This window comes from Sturnira hondurensis, unplaced genomic scaffold (assembly GCF_014824575.4).
Source record: "Sturnira hondurensis isolate 20B ecotype Veracruz unplaced genomic scaffold, ASM1482457v3 Scaffold0004136, whole genome shotgun sequence".
Taxonomy (NCBI): domain Eukaryota; kingdom Metazoa; phylum Chordata; class Mammalia; order Chiroptera; family Phyllostomidae; genus Sturnira; species Sturnira hondurensis.
Window position 1 is genome coordinate 19,820,403 of NW_028076767.1, and position 16,184 is coordinate 19,836,586.

At 47.8% G+C, this 16,184-nt stretch overlaps 1 protein-coding gene across 5 annotated transcripts in view; it reads left to right on the top strand.

Moving 5' to 3' along the window:
• RALY (RALY heterogeneous nuclear ribonucleoprotein) overlaps positions 1-15,942 on the top strand; it is a 91,156-nt gene extending 75,214 nt beyond the window's left edge. For 4 of the 5 annotated variants that reach the window (XM_037043893.1, XM_037043891.1, XM_037043890.1 and 1 more), the window contains 8 exons: positions 7,740-8,004; positions 9,377-9,449; positions 9,638-9,685; positions 11,642-11,808; positions 12,515-12,628; positions 12,840-13,105; positions 14,315-14,363; positions 15,580-15,942. In XM_037043893.1, the coding sequence (XP_036899788.1) occupies positions 7,749-8,004; positions 9,377-9,449; positions 9,638-9,685; positions 11,642-11,808; positions 12,515-12,628; positions 12,840-13,105; positions 14,315-14,359 (969 nt within the window). In that variant the 5' untranslated portion in view covers positions 7,740-7,748 and the 3' untranslated portion in view covers positions 14,360-14,363; positions 15,580-15,942. Of the gene's footprint in view, positions 1-7,739; positions 8,005-9,376; positions 9,450-9,637; positions 9,686-11,641; positions 11,809-12,514; positions 12,629-12,839; positions 13,106-14,314; positions 14,364-15,579 lie in introns of those variants that run through there. The other variant, XM_037043889.1, reaches the window with a different exon arrangement.
• The last annotated feature ends 242 nt before the right edge of the window (positions 15,943-16,184 follow it).

Consider the following 16,184-nt stretch of genomic DNA (forward strand, 5'->3'; position numbering starts at 1 on the left):
GCCCTTTGTGGTCATATGTTCCAGAACCCAAGATCATGTTACAAATCAGTAGCAAAGCTAGGACCAGTCTTCTGTTGGAGGGGGAGGGGTAAGTGGGAGCAATTTGGTGAAGTGAGATCACAGGCTTTGAACTAGACAAGTTTGAGGTTCCTTTATCTTAATCATGCCACTTAATATGACCAGGCAAATTATTAGGGCTCTCTCTGAGCCTCAGTTTCTTCATCTGTAGAATAAAGATGATATTACTTATTTCTCATTAGGTTGTGATGAGGATCACGTGTGGGTATGCCCATAAAGTTTCCAACACAGTGCCTGGCATACAGTTGCCGTATATTAAAGTGTGTGTTCCTTTTTGTTCTCCCTCAAGACAAGAATTAGTATGGCGCTATCAAGGGAAGAAGAGACAGCACTGAAGAAATGCTCGTATTTCAATAAACCAAGAGGGGTGGCAGAAGAGAAGTAGCAAAGAGAAGAAAGGGGCATGTTTTGTACATCGTTCCTGCAGTTCCTCCTGCCCACAGTTGCCTTTCCCCATGTCACTATCGAGTGGGAATTCATCTTAAACATGCTCTCTTTTTGTAAAGCCTTCTGGGATGCTCCTGTTGGTGCTCTGATATCTTAGGCTGTTTTGCACTGGGCTGCTTCTGGGCAGTGGACTCCTGCCCAGGTCACATGTCCTTTGTGGCTGGGGTGAGTGTCCCCAGCTGGACTGGGTGTTCCTTGAGATCAGGTACCAGAGCAACAGCTGGGTGAATGAATGAACAGTTTACTTGTTCATTAACACCTGGCCTTGGCCCAGTAAGTGTTTGGAGGTCCATAATTATGATGGAGTGGATAGGTGGGTGTTTAGGTGACTTCTTTGGCCAGAAAGAAAAAAAAGAGGTTGACCATCATTGTGGACCTCTAACTCTAACTCAGTATTGGGGATTGTAGGTCCCAAACTGCGCCTGTCCATTCCTTGTTACCTTTTCCCTTGTAGCTATAAGGGCCACTTGTCATAGATGTTAAGTCAGGGGTAGAGTTAGGGTGCAAGGTACAGGGAAGGCAGGGTATGTATGCGCAGACCACACTGTGGGGAGAGACGACGAAGGCCCCAGCTGTACCTTCTGTTTCTGCTTTGAGGTCTCCCCTTGGGCATACCAGGTATTGATACCAGTGTTATGTAATATAGGACAAGAGAACTCATGATATAGCTTAGGATTGAGTCTGTGGCTCCTCCCAGCTAGTGTTCTTTCCTCTCCCATACCATACATGCCTGATTTGACAAACATGGGGAGAGGGGCACCTTTATGAAGTTTCTGAATTTGGCTTCAAATACTAGGACAAGGGAGAGATCATGCATAGACCCCCCCCCCCAATCCTGGCTCCCTTATTTTCAGGTGAAATGTGGAGTATTGTGAGACGACATGGGTAAAGAAAATTAGGTCTGAAATGTGCAGGATCTTTGTTTTCAAAGAGTATATATAGGGCATTTGAATTTCTTAGGTATAAATATGTACCGGCCACTATATTGGGCACTTCACAAACTTTATCTCTAATCCTTGCCCTAATCCTGGGAGGTTGGTATAATTTCCATTTTGCCTTTCATGCATCCCCTGCTGGGAACTGGCCTGCAACCTAGGCATGTGCCCTGACTGGGAATCGAACCATGATCATCTGGTTCACAAGCCCACACTCAATCCACTGAGCTACACCAGCCAGGGCTAATTTCCATTTTGTAATTCAGGCATTTGGGGCACCCAGTGAGGTTAAAGGACATGTCCAAGGTTACATCTCATAAACAGTAGGGCTGGGATTGGAACTCAGTCATGTCTTACTCCAGAACCTGTGCTGTTTCTGACATTTTTTGTATGTGCTGTTTCTGACAAATGCACCTGAGACGGGTGTGTTTTTTCTTTGTTATTAAGAAACAGTCATGCCCTGGCTGGTATGGCTCAGTGGATTGAGTGCCAGCCTGTGAACCAATGGGTCGCCAGTTTGATTCCCAGTCAGGGCACATGCCTGGGCTGCAGGCCAGGTCCCCAGTAGGGGGACTGCAAGAGGCAACCACACATTGATGTTTCTCTCCCTCCCTGCACCCTCTCTAAAAATAAAGAAAATAAAATCCTTTAAAAAAAAAACAAAGAGTGAAGAGGAGATGGCTTTCTTGAAAAGCAAATGGAGGACAAGGCCCTTGAGCATTGTTTACACAGTATCTTCACAGTGCCAGCGCAGGCCAGAATATGAGAATATGTAAGAAATGTTTGTTGAATGAATGAAGGGGAAAGGAGTTGGGTTATAAAAGAAATAGGTATGAAACTGCTGTTCTTTTATATAGCCTGTTACAGATGAAACAATACTTTCACATGGATTAGCCTATTTGATTTTCATATCAGGGCTGAAAGATTGACAGGAAGATTATTTCTGTCTTCAGAATAAAGATAATAAGGCTCAGAGAAATTAGGTGACGTTGCAGGTCATGTGACTAATAATAGTAGACTAGCCAGGTCCAGGCTTCCTAGGCCTGTAACCTGTACCCCTTACACTCTCACTCATCCCAGGATCCCTCAGTGTTCAGAATGCTCAAGCTGGGGTTTCTTACAGAAGCGGGAACAGTCAGGATCTAAAGAGCGCTCCTTGGAAAATTAGTCCTGTCTGGCCAGTAATGATTATTTTGGCATTGCTAATGAGCTGGGGCCTGGAGAGTTTAATGAGATTAATAGATGTTCTGTCATCCCCGGTCTCCAGGTAAGCAGGAGCCTCTGGACCAAGGAGGCCCTGGGCACTGATCAGTTTAATTGCTTTGCTTTCTTCAAAAATAGCATTCTCGTCTCTGGTAACTGCTTTCCTTTAAAACTGTCCAAATGTCCCCAGGGTTATTTAAGGGCAGAGGTCTCGTCACAGGCTGATGGTCATGCTCGTCCCTATGCTGGAAAATAAGGACAGAGGTGTCCAACAGGACTGGCCCAGACGGAGCCTCTAAATAGCACTGTGTGTGCATGGCGGTGGCGGTGGTGGTGGTGGTGGTGATGAAGAGGAAACTTTAGGACCAGGAGTAGTGACTCCTCTTTTGAAATGACCATTTCAAGAAAAAGAGATCCAGTGTTGGGGAGTATTTACAGAGCTGGTGGAATCAACTTTCTGAGACAGTGGCTTATAGAGTGTAGAACGAGAAGCCTAGATTCAAGTCCTCTGGTTACTTTTTTTCACTGGCTGGGTGGCCTTAAATAAGTCATTTATCTTTGCTGATCCTCAGCTTTTTTATCTGTAAAATGGGACCAACAATGCCAGGATCAAGGATATAAACTGTCTTTGTTCACTTAAAATCCTGTATAAAAGGGGAAGGGGTGAGGACCGAGGAGAGGGTGTGACCAGCTCAAGGTGACACAGTCTTACCGTGGGAATAAGTGCCAAAGGCACCTCTGTGCATAGGTCTTTAGAGTTAAACTGGGTTCCAGTTCTGGCTTTGTTCTATTAATCAGTTATTTTGCTTCTCTGAGTCTCTGTGTCCTTATCTAAAATACCTCCTCGGGGCTGTTGTGAGAATTAACTAATGAGAGTTATGTAAATGCTCTGACTCATTGTTGGTGTTCAGTAATTAGAAGCTATATTCTTACTGGGATGGCCCTCTTGGGGTGTCATTTACCTAAACTTCAGGGGTGGAGTTACCTTTTAAGGCTTTTCTACCTTTACAAAGTCTTGTCACTTAACCCCATGTTTAGGCTTAATTCTTGTCTTCTAAAACATAGCTTCAGTGTAAAATGTTTCAACTGGGAAAAAATGACTTGTTTTTGCCAAATTTCTTCTATTCCTCTTAGCCTGGAGAAGCTAGCCCATTCCTTTGAACTGTAAATTCCATTTCAAAGCCAGTGTCCCTAATGGGTATTAATTAGCTTAGGGACCCAACTTTTCTGCAGCAATTGTTTTTCCAGCAGGTAAAGGTGTAGATACTTGGGAGCCAGTCCCTGGTTTTCTCAAACGTAGCATATATAGATGGCCCCCTCCCAGCTCTTCATTGTCCTGAGGGCTTGTCTCGTACCTGGCCCAAAGGGAAAATGAATATAAGGACCCTAGACTTCTCTAAGTTAGAGGACCCATGGGGTTCTTGGCCCTGCTACTCACTGGCCAATTCCGTTCCTTTTTGTTCCTCAGAATGGGGGCATATAAACGCCATGCTCACTAGGGCCCTGCTAATCTGACATTACAGGAGTCTCTGGGAACAAGTGTGGTTCTCTCTCCTCTTCCCGTCTTACCTCCTTTTCTTACTACCATCACCAGGAACAGTCCCTCTACCCATCTCTCCTTAGCACATTGCTGAACATGGGACCTCTGGGGACTGCAAACACCTTGCTCTCAATTACACAGCTAATCTGTGAGGCAGAGCTTAGCCCAGGGGGGAAATAGCTTATCAAGTCAAGCAGCTTCTGCTGAATAGAATGTCAATATTTTCTAGGGCTCCTACTTTAAGCAGGGGGGAAGCTTGGAAGAGCCAAAAAAGAATTATGTGGGAAAGATTGAGTTGGGGTAGTTGGTCTGTGGAGGGAGATATTTGGGTCAGAGACCAGAAAAAGTGACTGGGACCTCAGCTCCCAGTCATCTCCCCCGACTTAAGGCAGGACCACAGCCAGCCCTTCTCACCTCACCTCCTAGCACATTATCCTCACTTCTTCATCCCAACTCTTACTGAGCACTGAACTGTGTCCCAGCCTTTGTCAGGCCTGCCTCTTAACATTGTAAGGCAGAGCAAGAGTATAGATGGAGACCCACTTACCAGTGTCTAAATATTTGAAAGTTATAATGAAGCTAACAAATCGCTGTGTTAGTAACAACCTGGATGACCATGTCTGAGTTTAGAATTCTTGACTCTTTGGGACTTCTGTACCTGAACCTAGAAGTTCTGGGAGAGTTAGTCTAGCCATGCTTCCTGTTCATTTTCCACTCCCAACTCTATTCCTCCCTCAGAGGAACTTCATGGACATGTGTGTGGACACTTGAGCTTTTCCATTAGCCCACCTGTCCTCTTGAATTTAGAAGGTACACCCAATAGCAGCACAGGCTGCTTCCATGGAGTATGCAGGCCTTGAAAGCAGATCGGAGGCTATTTAGATGGGGGAATATAGTGGTTGGGTGCCCAGAACATGCTTCAGGTGGACATTTCTCCACCTTGGCTTTGCAGATCCTCACCCACAGTGATCACATACATATACTTCCCAAGTCTTCTCTCTATAGATCAGAAAGCCAACCTTCATGTGACATGGCTTTTGCCTGTCTCTCCTTGGTATGATTCAGAATGTGCTTTAGTCTGACCTTGACCCTCATCTAGAATGGGCCCATAACTGGCAGTGTTAGAGCTTTATAGTTTACAAAATCTTTTTATGTGCATTGTCCAAACCACAGGTGAGGAGAGAAGACTGGCTACTGCCAGGGCCAAAGCCTAAGGACTTTGCTCACCAGCCAGGCAGTGAGTACTGATCTCACTCAGCAATGCTTCCTGCTTAGTGGTGCTAGAGGCTTTTGGTAGAGGTCTGAGGGGACCCAGGAACCTTTGTGTCCCTACCAGATCAGTGGCAGAGCCAGTGGTAAACAACAGATCTTTAAACCATAATCCCTCTCTCTTTTTTGTCTTGATTCACACCTCAGGCCTAGTTGGTTCCTTTCAGCCAAAGCAGGTAGCATCTCCCTGGGCCAAAATGTCATAGTTTTGCACTGAACCAACAAGAATTATCTGATTACCATGGGGGAGCCCCTCGAACTTCTATATATCCATGCATGGATAAGGAATTAACCTTTTAGTAGTTTAGTTATCCAGGTAGAAGGATGTCAGAGGACTAGAAGGAATGGGGAGCCCAAGGGAACCCACAAGTATCGAGCATTTTCTGCTTGCATATGGACAGTGTATTGGGTGTTTTCATGAGTCACTGTTCCTCACTACTTAATAAATGTTGATGATTGGATGCAAAGGGAAACTGAATAACCAGAGGAATCTTGTCCCTCAGGCCAGTTCCAGAGCTGGCACCAACCCCTTCATCAGTAGCAGTGCCCTCTTGGGCTTCCTTTACCTAGGATGGCACACTTGACCTTGTTGTATCTGTCAAGCTACTACTGTAAGCCCACCCTAGCAGCAGGTTCACCAGGATGTCCAGCCTATGGTTCCCTCGTAAACAATGCCATCTGCTGGTCACAACATGCCAGCTTCCAGTCTGGGAGAATGGAGAGAAAAGATCTCTTACCCCAATGGGACAGAAGTTACAGATTTTCCAGCTTATACTTAACTCTTCTCTATTTCACTAAAAATAAGCCCCTTCTGCCCCAAAATATTAGGTAAATAGGCAGGAGTTTACAGTTAGCTTACACTGGTGAGAAGCTTTACACATACAGCTTGGGGTCTATAGCACCTCCTTAAATAGCTCTAGGGTGGGGTATTGAGATAGGTAGGCTATAAAAGGAAGTTGCACCAACCCATGCCCAAGAGCAGGATTCTGGGCTAGGGAGTGTAAATGCCAAAGCTTATTGACATTAGACCTTTCCTCCTGAAACGGAGCCTCCTTTCCCCTTTTCTCTGGAGGCTGTGCCAGATGTAATCTTATCCTTTGGTATGAAAGACTAGCAGAGCATGAAGAGCAAAGAGTAGATATGGTATCACCTCTAACAAAGAACAAAATTTTAGTGAGTATATAATAGTTAACTCTAAAAAACTAACTTATTTAAAAACAATTCTCAGATAAATATGCTCACTTACTGTAGTATTTAAATTGGCTTCAGAGGCCCTGACTAGGTAGCTCAGTCAGTTAGAGCATTGTTCTGAAACACCAAGTTGCAGATTCTATTGCTGGTCAGGGCACATACAAGAATGAACCAATAAATGCACAAATGAGTGGAACAACAAAAATGATGTTTTCCTCTCTCTCTAAAAATTAAAATATATAAATTGACTTCAGCTCTGAGAAGGATTAGTGATAAAGTTGAAAGAGAGACTTTAGGGACTAATTAACCTGGGTTTGAATTCTCATTCCGGGCAAGTTAATGAACTTATTGAAGTCTGTGTCTGGTAAAATATGAATGATAATAAGGATAATTTAATACTCATGGGTTCTTGGGAGAGGCATGCTCCAAAAGAGAGTTGCACCAAGTGAGCAGAAGACCAAGCCCACACTGAGTGGAGTGAGACTTATTTTCAAAATGGCGAATATACCAATAAAGACAGTCCATGTCTGGATCCCACTGAGCAATTTTCATAATATGGTACTGATCTGTAGCAGATAGTACTTGCAATTACCATGTGACTTTTTGGCCATAATGCTACATTGAAGGAACAGAAGAAAAGCTGTGGAAGGTCTTCAGATGTAGATCTTATATGGGATGGTAACATTTGAGATGAGTATTAAAGATGGAGTGCTTAAAAGAATTGGAATTAAGCAGACCAGAGTTCACATCCCAGCCTTACCATTCACTAGTATTGTGACCTCTGAATGCGTGTTCCCTCTTTTGGAAATATCCTCATTCTGCTTTGTCGGTACCAAGTGAGGGAACAAAAAGACTATATTTCAAGGAATCATTTCTGTAGTTGGTTACTAAATGAGGGAACATGTGCAAAGCCCCTAGCATGAGTTCAGCAGCCAAAAAGATGAGCAAAAATGGGGACCTGGATGCTGTGGGTTGGGAGAACATGTAGGAACACACAAAAAATTTATTTAGCTAGGATGGGTCATGGGCAGCCCTTGAGCACATCCTGTGGACTCACAGTGGCTTTCTCTCTTCAGGTGGCCACCATGTCCTTGAAGATCCAGACAAGCAACGTAACCAACAAGAATGACCCCAAGTCCATCAACTCTCGAGTCTTCATTGGAAACCTCAACACAGCTGTGGTGAAGAAGTCAGATGTGGAGACCATCTTCTCCAAGTATGGCCGTGTGGCCGGCTGTTCTGTGCACAAGGGCTATGCCTTTGTTCAGTATGCCAATGAGCGCCATGCCCGGGCGGCTGTGCTGGGAGAGAATGGGCGGGTGCTGGCCGGGCAGACCCTGGGTAAGCTCCTGGTAGTCTCCTGAGCAGGTGCTGGCCTTCACTCTCCAGCTCCCCTCTTAGTCCCTTTTATGTTCCTCCGCCACTACTCACAACCCTCTCCCTCTTAGAGATGTTATAACTTAAATAGTTATAAATTAAGTAGTTACAGATCAGTCCCTTTCGGGGGGAGTTTTAGAAGCCTCTGAAAAATACTTTTGTCCTGTCCCTGCTTTTACAGTGACCCTTTTGTTCCATCATGTATCACCCCTCTACCCTCCTCCACCCACCACCCCCCAGTAAGTAACTATACTGTTGTCTGTGTCCATGAATTCTTTCTCTTTTTTTCCCTTTTTACTCAATCCCTTCATCTCTCCCTGCCTACAGCTGTTAGTTCATTTTGTTCATTAGATTCCACATATGAGTGAAATCATATGGTATTTGTTTTTCTCTGATGCACAGTGACTCTTAATGACAGGCTTATGATTCCAGTTAAAATGCAGATTCCCCAGAGACAGGGAACTGAGTGGACTAGCACAGCTTATTATGTTAAGCTACAGATGGCTTAGGTTAGAACCCTTTCTGAGATCCAGGAGGAGGTGCCAGGAGCACAAGATGAAACAAGCAGGTGCCCTTGGCCTTGGTGTTATGCACATGTGGCCATGCTGGTGGCCTGCCTAGGAGTGTGTACAACTTTGCACATGTGTATATACTTCCATGTATATGTATATGTTTGAGAAGGGATATTTGTATATGTATTTCTGAGTATGTGGTATGTGGATATGACTGAATACGTGGAGAATATGAAGACATACACCTTAGTATGTATATATGTAGTGTATGTCAAAATGTGAATGTGTAAGCAAATATGCACATACTCATTTACCAAATATGTGTTGAGATCCTATCATGTGCCAAGTAAGCACTGCTCTAAGTGTGAATATGTTTGGTAGAATGTTTTTGTGAATGTGTGTTAGCTGATTTGCATATGGACAGTTATACATATGGTGTTGGAACCAAGTCTGAGTGTACTGGTTATTTGTGTGTGTGGCCTTATTACCTGCATAAGTGAGCAAGTGTGTGAGGATGTGTTGTCTGTGTTTACATGAATGTACTTGAGAATGCTTATGTGTGATGCACGTGGTATATGTGTGAGTGATGTTTGTGACCTTGCACACATGTATGTGAATGTATATGATTATGTAAATAGGCATATCCATGTGATGTGTGAGTATGGGTCTAATGTGTGAGGGCCTCTGTTGGCTGTTTCAGTGAGTAAAGTTCATGTGTACATCATATATGCACATAAATTTCTGTACATTTGCTTGAGGGCGGTATGTATATGGGTGCCCTCTTGTCTTGCCAGCATCTGACTCTGCCTGTTCTCTTCATACAGATATCAACATGGCTGGCGAGCCCAAGCCTAACAGACCCAAGGGATTAAAGAGAGCAGCATCTGCCATTTACAGGTGGGGCACTCTGTCTTGTCTGTCTCTCTCTGTGGGGGATTGGTCCCTCTTTCCACAGGGGGAGTAGACACAGGTGGTGATGTTGTGCTGAGCCTAGAATTTGGGGAGGCGTTTGGATATGAGGGCCTGTGGAGAGTGGGCTGAGTGGCTGTCCCTAAGAACCGGCCCTCTCCCCTTTGTTTCCCCAGTGGCTACAGCTTTGACTATGATTACTACCGGGACGACTTCTATGACAGGTGAGCAGGGGAGGGGTGTGCCCAGGCATGAAACAGCCAAGCTGGAAGTGTGCTGAGAGATTGCTGGTGCAGCCCATTCAGTCATCAAAGTAGAACCTAAGTGCAGAGATGCAGACAGGCATTTGCCCAAGGCTGCTCTGCACGTTGGTGGCAGAGCTGGGACTGGAGCCAAATTCTGCAGGTGCCCAGGCTAGAGTTTCCCCACCCTAGGTTGTTTCCCACTCTCTGACTGCCCTTCTTCCTAAATCTGGGGTGAGGCTCAATGGAACTGGACAGCAAGCTGAAATACAAAATGGTACAGGGCCCAGTGAAGGGAGTTTGAGCCCTTATGCCTCTGCTGTTCCATCTCCTTATTCTGGGTTACCCAGCCAGCTGGAAGGAACCTCAGATCTCAGTCTGAGCCGCAGAAGCCGTTTAGAGGTCTGAATTAGTCCCTGGTAGGCTGCGGCCCACTCTCTACACCCAAGCCTTCCCAGATCCCAGCCTTGAGGCTGAGGCCTCCACTTCATGGCCCCATCCACATTCTTGAGTGGATGGGGCTCCCCACTTCTCTCTCTCCCTCCGTCTTGGACTGCCCCAGGCTGTCCAAGAACAGAACCTCTCTGAGCCTTGGTTTTCTCACCTGTGAATGGTTTCAGGAGACAGTGCAGTATAAGTGCCCCAGCCTGGGAGTCAGAATACCAGGGTGCTAATCTCAGCTCTGCCACTGAATGGATTGTGTGACTTTGGGTAAATTCCCTCCCAGTCTGTGAAAATGGGCTTGCACCAAACGATCCCTCAGGGCTCCTCCAGCTCTGGGATTCTGTGGTTCAGTGATTCTGACCAAGGCCAGAGCCGCCCCCTCCCCTTGGGGGAAGAAATGCAGTGTCTGGAACTAGATACATTCCCAGAGATTGTCTGTCTCCAGCCATCACCAACCCGGGGTAGAGGCCCCCTGATGATGCACGGGGGCATTGAATTGCCTATTGATGATAGGTTTCCTAGTTGTCATCAGGAAAGCGATCCCACAGTATACCCCTGAGGCTGCTGTTACCTGCAGAAAGGTAGTCGCAGAAGATGGGGTGGGAAAGACCCTTACTCAGCCTACTGAGCTTCTGTGTGATCAGCAGGAAAAGAAGCCTTCCTGGAGAGGGCTGAGTGATGGCGTTGGGGGCAGGGGCAGCACATAGTCGGAGCAGAGGGGTCTGATTGAGTTGTCCAACCATGATACTCTCCTGGGCCTCCTGCCCTCTATGTCTGAAGTGGATTAGAAGGATGGAGTGACTGGAAGGGTCCAGAATGAGGAAAGAGTCTTACGCTTCTGAGGTCATAGGTCCCCAAGTTGAGGGTCATGGTACCCTGGCCATTCACCAATCACATTCTAACATGGGTTTTTAATCACATTCTCTCATACTGTACCCTCACAGCAACCTGGGTGGGGTGGGGTGGGTTGGGGAAAAGAATTTGGGATAGCCGTCCTCATTAAGCAGATGGGAAAACTGAGGCTCAGGCAGGCTTAGAGACTGGCCCTCCACTTCCCACCTGGGGGTTCATGCTGCTGGGATTTGCAGACTCTGACCAGGGGTTGAGGTGGCAGTTGATTGAACAGAAGCAAAGTCAGGAATAGAGCAGGTGTGGGTGTCAGGGTGATCTAGGGAAGGCTCTTGGGGGCTGGTCTCAGTTTACTCCTCTGTTGAATCAGCCTGTAACCATTACCACCTGCCACCTCACCTCCCCTTACCCAGCCTTGCTGGTAGAAAAGGTGGTTGTAGTGAGGATCCCAGCAGCTATTAAGGTTGCAAAAGCCCTTTCTCTTTACAGTGCTCCCCTCACCCCCACCCTGGGGCTTGTTGGGAGCAAGTCCAGAGGTGTGTATTGCAGGCTAGCCCTTCAGCCTTATACTTGTTAGTCTAAGGTCCCAGTGACCCCTGGTGGCCACAGGCCATGCTGCAGCCTCTGGCCCATTTGTCCTCACAGGCTTTTTGACTATCGGGGCCGCCTGTCACCAGTGCCTGTGCCCAGGGCTGTCCCCGTGAAGCGACCCCGGGTCACAGTCCCTTTGGTCCGGCGTGTCAAAACCACCATTCCTGTCAAGCTCTTTGCCCGCTCCACAGCCATCAACACCAGCTCAGCCAAGATCAAGTGTGAGTAACTTATTTTCTTCCTAAATAACTTTTTTCTCATTAGAAAAATAATAGAATTACATTTTTTAATGTTAGAAAATAAAAGAACTAATCTCCCACAGTACTATAGCTCTAACACAATTGAATATTCTCATGTACTTCTAAGAGGAAAAGGCTACATTTGAGGGGGAGGGGCTTGGGTTAGGCACAAAGTCCAGTGCTGTGACATGGAGCACAGTGAGGAGATGCTGTCATCATCCCTCTAGTAAGGGCAGGACAAATCTATACAGGCCCAGTACTCTGCATTCACTCTGGTGTGCACATGCTGTAGTCAAGTACCCAGGAAATCCGAGTGTAAAATACCCACATTTATACACCTTAGAGGGCAGACATCACTCTGAATCACAAACAAAGGCAAATGCTTGTTCAGGTGCACACAGAGATGCACACCTCACACCTGCATTCTTATCTATCCCCACTCTCTTTTAGAATTGAGAAGTTGAGGGTAGGGGAGATCCCAGGTTCAGAAGGGCGGTCTGGTCACTGTAGGAATACAGCCTTCAGAAAGTCTCAAGGGAAGCTACTGGCAACTATGGCCCTTTCCCTGGCCAAAACATCTGTGGGCAAGGACAATTCATGCCAGTGGCCTATCTTCTTAGTTGACAAAATGGGTCTAGGATCTTGTGTTAGTATCAAGGTGTCAGCCCTGTGTTCTCTCCACTCCCAGTAAAGAGCAGTGAACTGCAGACTATCAAGACAGAGCTGACACAGATCAAGTCCAACATCGATGCCCTGCTGGGCCGCTTGGAACAGATTGCTGAGGAGCAGAAGGCCAACCCAGGTCAGCTTCCAAGGGTTCTTGCCCTGGTTCCAGTGACCAGGGGACCAGGGCAAAGTGTAGGGGGAGGACAGTGCATAGGGCAGGGAGGACCTGTGGCCTCTAATTCTGCCTGGACCCACCATGTTGAGGCCTTGTTTCTGCTGAGGTGCTGTTCCAGGTAGCTGCCACAGGCTGAGTTTATCCCCCTCTTCATCACCCCTTCTCCCTCAAGATGGCAAGAAGAAGGGCGACAGTGGCAGTGGCGGCGGCAGTGGCAGTGGCAATGGGAGTGGCAGCGGTGGTGGTAGCAGCGGTGGTGGCGGCAGTGGTGGCGGCAGCGGCGGCGGCAGCGGCAGTAGCAGTGGCAGTGGTGGCAATAGCCGACCACCGCCCCCCCAAGAGGATACAGCTTCTGAGGCAGGCACACCCCAGGGAGAGGTACAAGCTCGAGATGACGGCGATGAGGAGGGGCTGCTGACACACAGCGAGGAAGAGCTGGTGAGGCCATGGTTGGAGGGGCTGGGACCCGCTGCGGGGGAGGGGGCACCTCCAAGCTGGTTCCTTTTTCCTAGAGATTCTAGTCCTGTGAGGAAGGTGAGGAATGAGTGGGGACCAGTGCCTATTTCAGCAGCCAGTCAGAAGTCCCACTGAGAGCTGGGGCAGACTTTTCCTGAATCTAGGGCCCATTTTAGACTCAGTTTTCCATGTGGATTAGGAGGGCAAGAGTCGGGCTCAGGAAGTGTATATGGTCTACAGAGCAGGGTGCAGGACTGGGGTTTACTGGGGAAGCCATGGGGAAGTAGGTGACTACTCTACCTGAGGATTTCCTAAAAGCCATTTTTTGCCTTAGCATGAAACAGCTTGTCTCATGAGGAAGCAAGGGGACCCCCCGGTCTGTTACTGGAATTCTTCACAGTGAGGGTGGAAGGCCATTTGGCAAGGAGCTTGTATTAAGTGGGAAGGTAGACCAGATTCTGAGTCTATGAAGTGTCTATTGTGTGCTTACTACTTATTTACTTGGAAGCACTCACTGAGCACCAGGTCCTGTAGTTCACACACTCTTTAACTTCCTTCAACCTTAACAACAAGAGCAAAGTACTATTCTTTCCACATTTTACCTCATGAGGAAACTGAGGCTCAGAGGAGTTGAATAGCTTGCTCAGGGCCTTATAGCTAATAAGGGTTGAGCCTGGATTGGAGACCAGACTTATTCACTAGATCTGGAACTTTCTTGTTTTCATCACTGCTGAGTTCTGGTGTGAGGACAGATGGGCTCATGGCCACAACACTTAAGAAGTCCTCCTCATGTCCAGCTCATTTTTCCTTCTTTGAACCTAGCCTGATATTTCAGGTCACTCTTTTGGGCATAGCAGTCTTCATAAAAGGCTTAGATGTCCCAAAGTTGGGGAGCTCACCAGTCTACAAGGCTTTGTGCCTACTCCAACCTTAGAAGGCTTTACTGTGCAGAAACGTGCCTCCTGCCATGCATAGAACTTACTTGACTCATCCCTATTCTTTCCTAAGGGGCCCTGAGTCCACCCTGTTGGGATCCCAAACCAGCCTTGTTTTGTCTGGTCCCCTAGTCATTTCCCTTGGCTGTCCCTTCTCCTTTCTGAGGCATCCAAATGTGTGAGCTCTGGGCCTCAGGGCAGGACTCAGAGCTTGCAGTGAGTGATGTGCGGTCTCTTGTTGCCTCCTCCCTATCAGGATCACAGCCAGGACACAGATGTGGAGGATGGGGCCTTGCAGTGAACAGGTATGGCAGTCCTGGTGGGCAAAGGTTGGGGTGAAGTAGAGGGCATGCCGTGAAGCAGAGTAGGACAGGGTGGTGCTATGTCCAGCAACGATGGCCCCTCTATCCCCAGGCATCTTACCATGCTTCTTTGTGGTGGGGGCGCTCCCTATGGGAGCAGGAGCCATGGTGGGCCAGCCAGGCTCACCCAGCAGGGGTTTCCTTGGCACACTGAGCCATGGTGCCTGTCTTGTACCCTTGGGGAGCTCTGAGATTCCTCTCTTCTGGAGGAAGATCCAAACGACTCCCATCCAGTGTGAGCAGGAACACAGGCTGGAGAGCCAGGAAGACAAAGAGGGGTGTGGTGGAAGAGGTTATAGGTAGCTGAGCCTGTGCAGGATTGAGGGAGAAACATCTGAGGGAACACCCTGAGCAGAGGCACAACTCTGGCCATCTTCAGTGTGTGGGAAAGGTCCAGGTCTCCTGTGGCTACATTCCCAGCTCTGCATAGGAAGGAGAGGGAGCTGCTTATCAACAAAAGGTGAGGTTGTGCCAGACTTTGGGATTGGGACTTGATCTGTCAGGTGGAAAAGCCCTGTGTGCCAGGAACTGCCCCACAGGTTGTGCTTGTGTTAATGTTACCATATGTGGAAACTGAAGCACTGAAAGGAGGGGCAAGAGATACCACATATCTCACAAGATCCCAAGGTGATTGGTGGAGCCTAGATTTGAACCCAGTTTTATGTAGCCTCAGAGCCCACTCCTTGGCCAGTACTTAGCACCTAGCTCTCCCATCTCTCTGCTCCTTTCCTTTGGGGCAGTGCTCCGAGTTAGGCTTGAGTAAAGCAAGGCCTTGGGCAGAGGTGTCTTTCTACGCGATACATTCATGCTGTGAGATGCTCCACCAGCAAGGGCTTCCCAGACAGCTAAGTTTAGGAAATTCCACATACACAGCTTTTCCTCTTGGAGCTTCATAGTTTGTTTTACCAGGGAGACCTACCTTGTTAAGCCCATTTGCAGTGAAGTGCAGGGACTCAGGTGAGGACATGGAGGTTGGAGGAGGGAGAGAGACTTGCCCAAAGTTGCATGGCCAGAAAATCATCAGGCCAGAGTGCAGGCATGTTCTCCGTCTGCAAGTAGCAAAAATCATTCTGCCCTCGCTTCTTCCCAATCCCTGTTATCAAGAGCACACGGGGCTTTTCTTCTCAGCCTTTTAGTCTCTCATGTATCTCTTTCTCAGCCTGACAGGAGTGATGGCCACTGCCAGAAGAAGGGCGTGCACTGTACCAGGCCTCAAGCTGGGCACCCACCCCTGGATGCCACCCCAGCGGGTCCCAGAAGAGAGTTGACAGCGGGCACCTGACCCCATGCATCCCAACCAGTGCTACATCCTCTGCAGGTGGAGTTACTGGCCTCCCCTCCCCACATAACTTCCCTGTTGTCACTGCCCAGACCAGAGGACAGGGCACAGAGTTTTCCCACACTCTGCCTCCCCTCCCCAAGACACTCCTAGGCTTGGGGGTTTTTCTATAGGTTTGGTGAGGGGTGGGGGGCACAGGAGGGGACCCTGACAATAAAGAGATTGGATCCCTACTTCCTCTGAGATGGGATGGTTTGTGTTTTCTCGTGAAGGTACCCTGGCTCTCCTGCCTAACCAGAAAGCAGATCTGATGTAACCTCTTTTCTTTCCTCTTCCTCCTCTCTTACATGTCAGGGACCATTGTTTAGGGTGCCTACTACTGATGCACCTGGGCCGTAATTTCCACAGCTAAAATGGGGATGGAAATCGCCAGTAGGGTTGTTGGGGAGGGTGAGATGTGCCAGTGCTCATGGGAGCCCCTTGGT